This window comes from Otolemur garnettii, unplaced genomic scaffold (assembly GCF_000181295.1).
Source record: "Otolemur garnettii isolate 467f Iridium unplaced genomic scaffold, OtoGar3 scaffold00003, whole genome shotgun sequence".
NCBI lineage: Eukaryota > Metazoa > Chordata > Mammalia > Primates > Galagidae > Otolemur > Otolemur garnettii.
In genome coordinates this window covers 43,225,788-43,237,381 of record NW_003852398.1, presented here as the reverse complement: position 1 = coordinate 43,237,381, position 11,594 = coordinate 43,225,788, and the positions used below count along the sequence as shown (strand labels likewise).

At 37.1% G+C, this 11,594-nt stretch overlaps 1 protein-coding gene across 1 annotated transcript in view; it reads left to right on the top strand.

The window, feature by feature from the left end:
* Window positions 1-11,594, top strand: part of RAD50 (RAD50 double strand break repair protein) — an 81,385-nt gene that overhangs the window by 10,954 nt on the left and 58,837 nt on the right. The window contains exons 3-5 of the mRNA XM_003782207.3: window positions 300-451; window positions 4,253-4,438; window positions 4,798-5,002. Coding sequence (XP_003782255.1) covers window positions 300-451; window positions 4,253-4,438; window positions 4,798-5,002 — 543 coding nt within the window. The remainder of the gene's footprint in view (window positions 1-299; window positions 452-4,252; window positions 4,439-4,797; window positions 5,003-11,594) is intronic.

Below are 11,594 nucleotides of genomic sequence, written 5' to 3'. Positions count from 1 at the left end.
AAAAAAAAAAAAAGCATTTTTGGTACTTAGATAAAATTCATTTATTTGAAAAATCTACATCCTTGATCTCCTAATAATGCTGAATAAAGGAGGTAAATGATATCATTTTAGTAAATCAATTAAGCAGTATTCTTTTTCTCCCATATTTTGAATAGCATGTAAAAATCATCCATTTCGGATATTTACCTTTTTTTGTTTCCTCATTTTGGGTAAGTAAGATTGCTTATTCTTTTTCTTTTACAACTAACATTCTTGTGCTCCTTAAGGAAACATAATTTTTCTCTATTTAACCTTCAAAGGTTGCTCAGGAGACAGATGTGAGAGCCCAGATTCGTCTGCAGTTTCGTGATGTCAATGGAGAACTTGTAGCTGTGCAGAGATCTATGGTGTGCACTCAGAAAAGCAAAAAGACAGAATTTAAAACACTGGAAGGAGTCATTACTAGAACAAAGTGCGTATATTATGTTTGAATGTCTACTTAATTTTGTTCCTTTAGGTTTGTAGGGCTGTTTTTTCCCTGTTATGTGTATGTTATTATAGGGAGACATATTAATTCTTTTTTTTCAACATACTTTAATATTTAGAGCAGTTTGAGATTTACCGTAGAATTAAGCAGAAAGTATGCTTTCTGTCCCCCCCATACTCTGCCCTACTATCAACATTTAATTTTTTGTTGATACTGTTTATCAGTTAAATAGAATGATTCTGTTGAAGATTTAGTGATAATGTTTCATTTCCTTTGAGTAAGTTATGAACAGTTGCTGAATTGAAAGTGCATAATCACACAAATACAAGTTGAATGAATCAAAAATGCTAGTATCATGTATAAGCATGGGTGACATAAGAAGCAGACAAGTAGTAAAGAGTAATAATTTTTCCTTTTCTACCATCATTATTAGGCATGTATCACCTTCTAGTAGGTATGGACTTTGGAATTAGGCTGCCTTGGAATCAAGTCTGTATCCTTACTGAGCAAATTACTTAATTATTCACCTTCCTTCTCTCTCTTTTATTTATTTATCTATTTAATTAAATAGTTCCTTAATTTAACCAATAATGTTTAGCACCTACTAAGGGCTAGAGATACTAGCCCATAGAAGCCACTAGCTTCTCAAGCATGTTCCTTTTACTGGCATTTAAACATACTCAGGTATCTGTCATACACTCAAATTTTATTCTATTCTAGTTACTGCCTATTTACCTCTTCTCCTTTATAGCCAGTCTTCTCAGAGGAGTTGTTGGTAGATTTCTTCACTTATTCCTCACTCCTGGTCCAGCCTCATCCCTCCACTGAAACAGCTCTAACTAAAATCACTAATAACATCTGTATTTTTTTTCTTTTGTATCTTTCTTTCTAGGAATAAGCTCTCATTCTGTTACCCAGGCTTTAATGCTCACTGCAAACTCAAATTCCTGGGTTTAAGCAATCCTCTTGGCTCAGCCTGCTGTAACTGGGATAACAGGCACAAGCCACTATGCCTGGCTAATTTTCAAATTTTTTTTGTAGGGATAAGATCTTGTTGTGTTGCCCAGGCTGATCTCAAACTCCTGGACTCAAACAGTCCTTCTCCCTTGTCCTCCATTTTGGGATTCCAGGCCACCAGGCCCTGCTGTAACCTCTGTTTAATTAGGATAATGCTACTGCTATACAAGGTAGCCTAGTGAGCCTGTTGTTTTCATTGTAAAATAGACACTCATTATCACTGTATATATCTTAGAAAGGTGTTGTAAAGATTGAGCTAATGCATGAAAAATGCTTAATATATAGTGGGAGTTCATGTATTAGTTTTCTTTTGCTACTATAGCCACAAACTTAATGGCATAATACAAAATTTATTGTCTTATAGTTCTGTAGTTTAGAAATCTGAGTTGGGTCTCAGACTTAAGCTAAAATCAAGGTGTGTTAGCAAGCCTGTGTTCCTTCTGGAGGCTCTAAGGGAGAATCTGTTTTCTTGTTCTTTACATTTTTTATGGGCCACCTACATTTCTTGGCTTATGACCCCCTCCCTCCATCTTCAAAGCCAGAAACAGTGGGCATAGTTTTTGTATCAATCATTCTGACCTTTTCTTGGCTCCCTCTCTCATGTTTAGGGACCCATATGATTACACTGGCCCTATCCAGTTCTCTCTGTTTTAAGATCAGATTATTAGGCTCAGTGCCTGTAGTTCAGTGGTTAGGGCATGGGCCACATACACCAGGGCTGGGAGGTTCGAACCCAGCCCGAGTCTGCCAAACAACAATGACAACTACAACAAAAAAGTAGCCGGGTGTTGTGGTGGGCACCTGTAGTCCCAGCTACTTGGGAGGCTGAGGCAAGAAAAATGCTTAAGACCAAGAGTTTAAGGTCGCTGTGAGCTGTGATGCCACGGTACTCTACCAAGAGCAACATAGTGAGACTCTGTCTCAAAACAAAAAAAAACCTCAGATGATTAGCAATCTAATTCTATCTGTAATCTTAATTCTCCTTTGCCATGTAATACAACATTCACAAATTTAGGGGACTAGAATGTGAACATCTTTGGAGGACTGTTGTTTTGAGTACCACAGCTCAGTAAGTGGTAGTTGTTAATCACTTTTTTTTTTTTGATACAAAGTCTCAAGCTGTTGCTCTGGGTAGAGTACTGTGGCATCACAGCTCACAGCAACCTTCAACACCTGGGCTTAAGCGATTCTCTTGCCTCAGTCTCCCAAGTAGCTGAGACTACAGGCACCTGCCACAAGGCCCAGCTATTTTTTGATTGTAGTTGTCATTCTTGTTTGGCAGGCCTGGGCTGGATTGGAACCTGCCAGCTCTGGTCTATGTGGCTGGTGCTTTAGCCGCTTGAGCTACATGTGCCAAGCCTGTTAATCACTTCTTATTTGAAAATGTCTTTTTCTGTACTTCCATGATACAACACTGTTCCCTCTTTCTATCACGGCCATATCCTAATTTATTTACTCAGCCAATAAAGGTTGGTATCCCATAGGTTCAGTCCTATATCTTCTCTTGTTTTTGCTGTTTATTTTCTAACTAGATAATCTCTTTTATATCCATTCCTTAAATTACTCTGTGTTCCAAGGTGACTCACAAATCTGTGTCTCCAAACAAGACCTATGTTTTCAGACTCAACTATCCAACTGCCTTTCTGATTTTCCAGCAGTTGTTTCAAAGACAGCTCAGATTTAATGTGTTCAAAACCAAACTCATGAATCTTTCTCCTTGATTTTCCTTAAATAACTTTCAACAAATTGATCCTCTCAGTATGCTTCATCTCAGTGAATAACACTACCAGCCATACAGTGACACAAACTAAGAACTTAAATTTTGAAACCTTCCTTGCCTTCCATAGCCAATCTATTAGCAAGTCCTATGGATTTAATCAAAATGTATCTTGAGGCTCGGCGCCTATAGCTCAACCGGCTAAGGCGCCAGCCACGTACACCTAAGGTGGCGGGTTCGAATCCCCAGCCCCGACCCGCCAAACAACAATGATGGCTGCAACCAAAAATAGCCGGGCGTTGTGGCGGGCGCCTGTGGTCCCAGCTACTTGGGAGGCGGAGGCAAGAGACTCGCTTGAGCCCAGGAGTTGGAGGTTGCTGTGAGCTGTAATGCCACGGCACTCTGCCCAGGGGGACAGCTTGAGGCCCTGTCTCAAAAAAAAAAAAAAAAAAAATGTATCTTGAATATGTTTCCATCTCTATGATAACCATTCTAGTGCAAGCTACCAAAATCTTTCCTAATTCTAATGTGATAACCTTTTGGTCTACCTGCATCCATTGTATCCCTCTACAAAGCTTTCTAAATACATTCAGTGTGATATTTCCAAAATAAAAACAGGAATATATAAAAAATAGTAAAGACAATACTGCCTCTGCCCACGAAATCAGTCTGTTACTGAAGAACCACTTTGCTAAATTATCATCCTTAAATGCTTTTAAGTTACCTTTTCCTGTCTTCTACTGATGACAATTTTAGTTTTATTAGTTTAAATTTCTGATTTTTAAGTTCTGGAGATGAGAAGACAGGTTATTGTATAATATTTAAAAGTCCAAATATGGAAAAGAAGTTCTGGCATTCTTTCCTCTATTTTTATATGTCTTTTATCGTTTAAAAGTTACACTGTTTAGCATAAGGAAACTATTCTAGCAGTGGATAGGTGAAGAGACTTTTTTCTTTTTTAAGAGAAGTACAGTGTGAAGAATTGATTAAGCAAAAGAATAGATACAACTGAAGGTTATTTTACATATATGCTTGATTTTCATTTTCTATAGGCATGGCGAAAGGGTCAGTCTAAGCTCTAAGTGTGCAGAAATTGACCGTGAAATGATAAGTTCTCTTGGAGTTTCCAAATCTGTGCTAAATAATGTCATTTTCTGTCATCAAGAAGATTCCAATTGGCCTTTAAGTGAAGGAAAGGCTTTGAAGCAAAAGTTTGATGAGATTTTTTCAGCAACAAGGTTTGTAACCCTTAAGCAGACTTTGTAGTCCATTAAATTATTGAGCCATGTTTGCAATTTGGATGCTTCTTTTTTAGTGGAAAAAACTTAAAAAGCGAAAAGGTCATTATTATTTCTCACCCAGTGGCAACCATTGGGCATATTTTCTTTTAGTTTTCTTTCTGTGCATAGGTGTATTTAGCTAATTGATAGTATAAATGTAATTTTTTCACTTATGATTATGTCATAAGCATTTTCCAAGTTAGTAAAAAACAAGAACTCTTTGTAAATCTAATTAAAAGACTGCTTAATAATCTTATATAAATATATACCATAATTATCTTAGCCAGAAATTTGATTTTTATTTCATATCTTCAAAGATACATTAAGGCCCTGGAAACACTTCGGCAGGTACGTCAGACACAAGGTCAGAAAGTAAAAGAATGTCAAACAGAACTAAAATATCTGAAGCAGAATAAGGAAAAAGCTTGTGAGATTCGTGATCAGATTACCAGTAAGGAAGCTCAGTTAACATCTTCAAAGGAAATTGTGAAATCCTATGAGAATGAACTCGATCCATTAAAGGTATTTTGGTTTCTTTTTCTTTAATTGACAAAAATTATATATTTTTTATGGTTTATAACATTTTTTTTGACATGGGTATACATTGTGGAATGACTAATTAATATGTGTGTTTCCTCATTCTATTTTTTGTCTGAGCACTTAAAATATACTCTTACTAATTTTCAAATATATAATATATTGTTATTAGCTGTGGTCACTATGATGTCCAATAGTTGATTTTTTTGTATACAAAGAAGAAAGTAAATTTTTTTATCCATGTAGCATTTACCCCAATAGCACTTTATTTGTATATGAAATTGGAAAAAATTATCAGAGACTATATAATGTTATTGCTAATATCTCAAGTCTATATTAGATGGTTAGTCTTTAAATTGCCTCAAAAGCTTAGACTTGAGTCAACAGATTTATAGCATCACACTAAATTAAGAGCAGTGTAATTACCCAACCTTACAGTTACATAGTTTAAAAAAATTTTTATTTATTTTTTATTGTTTGAGATTCATTGAGGGTACAAAGAATTAGGTTATACTGATTGCATTTGTTAGACAAAGTCCCTCTTATAATTATGTCCTGCCCCCAAGAGGTGTGTCACATGACCCCTCATCGCCTTCCCTCCTCCCCATTCCCCTCCCCCTCCCCTTGTATTAGCTCATCTATAATTCTGGAGTGGTTTTTTTTTTTTTGGAGACAGAGCCTCAAGCTATCCCCCTGGGTAGAGTGCTATGGCATCACAGCTCACAGCAACCTCCAACTCCTGGGCTCAAGCGAGTCTCCTGCCTCAGCCTCCCAACTAGCTGGGACAACAGGCGCCTGCCACAACACCTGGCTATTTATTTTTTTGGTTGCAGCTGTCATTGTTGTTTGGCGGCCCGTGCTGGATTCGAACCCACCACCTTAGGTGTATGTGGCTGGCACCTTAGCCACTTGAGCCACAGGCGCCAAGCCAGGAGTGGTTTTTTTTTAATTGACAGATCTTTCAGGGAATTTTTAAAATTTGCAAGATATTCTTGACAGTATATAAGATTAGGAATTGATCCAAAGTTTGGAATTGGTATATTTGGAAATGAGTATAGCTTTCTAAACCCTATGATTTATAAGAGGGGTCAAGAGGAGATCCTATTCATTCACTTAATAAGCATTTATTCAATGTTTTCTTTGTGCCAGAGTATCCTGTGCTTGGGGATACAAATACTAGAAGGACTACAACAGTATCTTTGCCCTAAGGTATTGCTGCTTCAAGAATAAGAATATTCTTTAAAATGGCCATTTTCTGTGTTTCAGATAGTTTTTTTTTTTTTTTTACCACTTAAAAATGTATTGATTTGGTTTTTGAAAGCTTACCTATAAATACTGGAATAAATCTTTGAATTGTAAGAGAAAGTTTTTGTTTTTTTTTTTTGTGACAAGAGTCTCACTATGTCGCCCTTGGTAGAGTGCTATGGTGTCACAGCTGACAGCAACCTCAAACTCTTGGGCTTAAGTGATTCTCTTGCCTCAGCCTCTCAAGTAGCTGGAACTACAGGTGCCCACCACAGTGCCCGGCAATGTTTTTTTTTTTTTTGGTGTAGTTGTCGTTGTTTGGCAGGCTCGGGCTGGGTTCGAACCTGCCAGCCCTAAGTATATGTGGCTGGCTCCCTAGCTGCCGAGCTACAGGTGCCAAGCCAAAAGTGTTTTTTTTTTTTAAATGATGCCTGAGAAATGTGTTGCAATGGCTTCAGAGAAAAAGCAGGGCTAAGGTGGGCCTTGAAGAATGGGGAGAAATCAAATTAACAAATGAAAAGACATTTTATGTATGTTTACATTTTTTTCCTTTTAAAAATAATATGTGCTCACAGTGAAAAAGGATTATAGGTGAGAAGTAAGATATACTCTTCTATTCCTTATCTCTGAGGTCCTAGAATATACAGGGTGGATATAAAGTTCATGTGCAATTTAAATAGTAAACTATTTACTGTATTCTACCAACACCTTTTTTTTGGTTGCATGTATACAGTACATATGCATATACAAACATTCATGTGTATTTACTCACACATACAAACTTAGAACAAGATTGGGAGAGGAAGAGCCTGGGTTAAGTAAATCAGTATAAAAAGAGTCAGAAATACAGATTGGGGTCAGATTATCAGGGAGTTAATGGATTTAGGGCTTAGTCTAATAATTGTCCTGATAACAGTGTGGGTAGGTGCTGTGTAATCACCAAGATGCTGGAACACATTTTCTTTTCTTGAGGAACAGCCTGGCTGGAGAGATGGCAAACATGCATAATGGTAAGGCAGAAAAAAAGACAAGAGCTATGGGAGATCTGAGGAAACTGGAAGAGAATTTTTTTCTGAGGTGGCCAGAGAGGATTTCATAGGACTGATTTTGGGGTACAACTTTGTTGATCATAAATGAGCAGGTCATTAGAGACATACTGTACAATGAAAGCTGTTTTTGAACACTGTCAGGGAAATCCGTATTGTTGAAATGGAGCATTTGTGTAGTAAATGATGCTAAGGTAAGGCTAAGTGATAAAACCTAGCATTGAGTCTTGCCAAGGATTCTAACCAAGGCTGCAGCCAAAGTTGAAGTATTGATATACTTGTTTATTTATGTTCAGTTGTGACTAAGTCTCTAAGAGTTTAATCTTAATCTTCTGTGTATCCTCACAGCCCAGTCCACTGCCTGGCACAGAGCAATTGATTCAGTAAACATTTAAGTGGGTGACTTTCATAGTCTTTTCTTAGCTCTGACTAAGAGCTAGGAGGAGTCTTCCTTTTTTTTTTTTTTGATTCTTCCCTTTATAGAACTCAACCTAAAGTTTGGGTCATATCACTTTCCCAGCAGAAGAGACTTTCATTTCAGTATTGCACTACAGGGTATCCCAAAAGTCGTCTCTAAGGTTGCCATATGTGGGGAAAATGGGAATAGCTAAATGAACCTTTATTTACATAATACTTACTACAAATTTTCAAAGAGGTGGCCAACATGTAGAGAATATTTATAAATATTTTATAACATTTTGTAATGAATATTATGTAAAGGTTTAGTTAGCTACAGTTCCTCATTTTTCTATTTATGATGGCTTTAGGAGTAAATTTTGGAACAGGAACACCCTATATAATGCATCCTTTCCTTTTACTATTAAGATTCTTTCCATCTTCAGGAGCTCTCTCATAAACTACTTTATTTCCATCCCACCATATTCTGTCCTCTTTTCTTTCTTTCTTTTTTTTTTTTTTGAGACAGAGCCTCAAGCTATCCACCCGGGTAGAGTGCCGTTGCATCACAGCAACCACCAACTCCTGCCTCAGCCTCTCAAGTAGCTGGGACCACAGGCGCCCGCCACAATGCCCAGCTATTTTTTTTGGTTGCAGCCATCATTGTTTGGTGGGCCCGGGCTGGATTCGAACCCGCCACCTTAGATGTATGTGGCTGGTGCCTTAGCCACTTGAGCCACAGGTGCCGAGCCTCTGTCCTCTTTTCTTGGCCCACTTAGATTTGTTTTCCTTTCTTCCCTTAAATGGGAATTGCTTGAGAAATTTGTTTCAAATTACTTTTTTATATACAAGTTCATGGTCTTTCTATATCTAATAGCCCAGCTGCTTCATTTTTTGTATCACTTCATGCTGGTCCTTAAGTTTTAAACACTCTGCTATATTTTTTGTTGTTTGCATACGTGTTTTAGCTTCTTTTACTATGTTGTATGTCATGGGGATAGAACCTATGTTTTGTGATCTGGGATTAGAACCAAAACACAGATGTCAGAGAAGGAATCCAGAGGATCTGATGCTGGCTGGATTTAAGGAATAAAGCAGCTGGAGATGTCACATAAGAGCTAAGCCCAGATGAGTATTTTGGTGCTGCCAAGAAGCAGTGAAAGCAGGGCTAAGGTGATGGAGAGAAGCTGAGAAGTTTAGAGAGCACCGTAGCGGATGTGTTAATATTTAGTACTCTTAAATATCTCTTTGTTAGACTCTACTCAAAAGGTATTTTATGAATACAGAATTTTTTTCATTAGTAGTATGAAATGATGGTCTCATTCATTGAATACTTGCTGCATTCAAGGGTTTTAAAATGTTTTATGTAAGCCCCATAGCAGAACTCTATGAAGTTTTTACAGGCAAGAAAACAGGCACAGCAGTTTACCTTGGAAGAAAAGGTATAGCTAGGATTAGAGTCCAGGCCTATGATTCCTAGGATTATACTTATTTTTTTCAAGTCAAATTTATTGAGGTATAATTTACATATGGTAAACTCTACCTCTTTTAAAGTATATAATTCTATGAGTTAGGACAAATACATATACCATAAACACCACTACAATGAATATGTGGAATATTTCTATCACTTGGAAAAGTTCTCTCAAAGGCCTTAGAATCAATTCTATCCCTCTACTCCAAGCCTTGGACAACTTACTGACTCGTTTTCCGTCATTATAGTTTTGCCTTTTCCAGTATAGAATAATACACCGTGTAGACTTTTGTGTCTGGCTTCTTTCCCTAGCAGAATGCTTTTTTATTTTATTCATTTATTTATTTACGACAGCCTCTCACTATGTTGCTGTCGGTAAAGTGCCGTGGCATCACAGTTCAAACTGTTGGGCTTAAGCGATTCTCTTGCCTCAGCCTCCCAAGTAGTTGGGACCATAGGCACCCACCACAACACCCAGCTATTTTTTTGTTGTAGTTGTCGTTGTTTTGCAGGCCCGGGCCGGGTTTGAATCCGCCAGCCCCAGTGTATGTGGGCAGTGCCCTAGCTGCTGATATCTGTGTTACTGCATATATGAATAGATTATTCCTTTTTATTACTGAGGAGTATTCCAACATATAGATAATATAATTGTTCTTGTTCATCCATTCCCTGGTTGATAAACATTAAGTTGTTTCCAGCTTTTGGCTATTACAGGCAAAACCAGTATAAAGTTTTGTGTACAGATTTTTGTTTGGGCATGTGTTTTTCTCTTTCTTGGCTAACTTTCTTGGATTGGGGTTGGTAGATTATATAGCAAGTGTATGTTTAATCTTATAAACTGCCAAACTGTTCTCCAAAGTGGCAGTACCATTTGCTGTATTCCTACCAACATCGTATGAGAGTGCAGTTGCTCTGCACCCTCTTCCATATTTAATATTGTCAGTCTTCCTCATTTTAATCATTATAGTAGCTGTATGGAAGTATCCCATTAAGAGGTTGTATTTCTTTGTAGTTTAATTTTATGTTTCCCTAATTGATTGATTAGTCATCTTTTCATATGTTTATTTGCCATCAGCCTATCCTTTTTTGTAAAGTATAAAAATCTTTTCCCTATTTTCAGTGTTGGGGTCTTTTGTCCCATTCTGCATTCAAGCCCTTTATCAGATATTTGTCTTGCATGTATATTATTAATTATTTTTCAAAGGGCAGGAGTTTTACATTTTGATAAGCTATAACTTAATTTTCTTTCTTTCTTTTTTTTTTTTTTTTTTTTTTTTGAGACTAAGTCTCAAGCTGCAACCTTGGGGTAGAGTGCCATGGCATCACAGCTCATAGCAACCTCTAACTCTTGGCCTTAAGCGATTCTCTTGCCTTAGCCTCCCAAGTAGCTGGGACTACAGGCACCCGCCACAGCGCCCTGCTGTTTTTCTGTTGCAGTTATCAATGTTGCTTTACCTGGCCCGGGCTGGATTCGAACCCACCAGCCTCAGTGTTTGTGGCTGACACCCTACCCACTGAGCTTGGCGCCTCCTTAATTTGTTTTTTTCTCTTATAATTCGTGCTTTTTGTTTCATATCTAGGGAAACTTTGCCTCACCTAGTGTCACATATTTTCTTCAGTGTTTTCTTCAATATTTTCTCCATGTTTTCATAATTTTTGAGTTCTTACATTTAAGTACATGTTGCATTTCAGGTTAATTTTTAAATATAGTATGAGATAAGAGTTGAAGTTTGTTTTCAGACAGATGTCCAGTTGTTCTAGCAGCCAGAGCCTCTAGTCTTAACCATTATGCTTTCTAATTATCTCTCAGTCTTAACTTTGTGGTTTTGTATAAGTCAACTAAGTCCTCTGAGTCTCCTGCTTAGTATGTAGTCTTCAGAGAATTAGAGAAATTTAATTTTTTAATTTTTTTGTAGAGACAGGGTTTCTTTATATTGCTTAGGCTGGACTCAAACTCCTGGCCTCCAGTGATCCTCCTGCCATAGCCTCCCAAAAGATTAGAGAGAATTTATACTAGCACATAGTATAACATCTGGAATATAATAGGCTTTCAATCAATGATACCTGTGACTGTTATCATTGGTAAAATTACTTTTTTCAGCTCTCTTGTTTTTTTATCTAGTTAACCTATTGAACACCTATTATATGTTCTGAGAATATATTAGGGAACAAAGTAAACAAAGTTCCTATTTTTATGGTCATTATATGCTATCCATTCATATATAAATCAAGGTATATACTATAAGTATATTTTTAATAAATGATATTAAAGTTGAGCATGCATTCTGGTGGAAGTAAGAAAGTGGAAATTAATACATCTAAGTAGTTTAATAACTTATGTATAAGATGTTTAAAAATTAGCTTCTGGCTCGGCGCCTATGGCTCAACCGGCTAGGGCGCCAGCCACGTACACCTG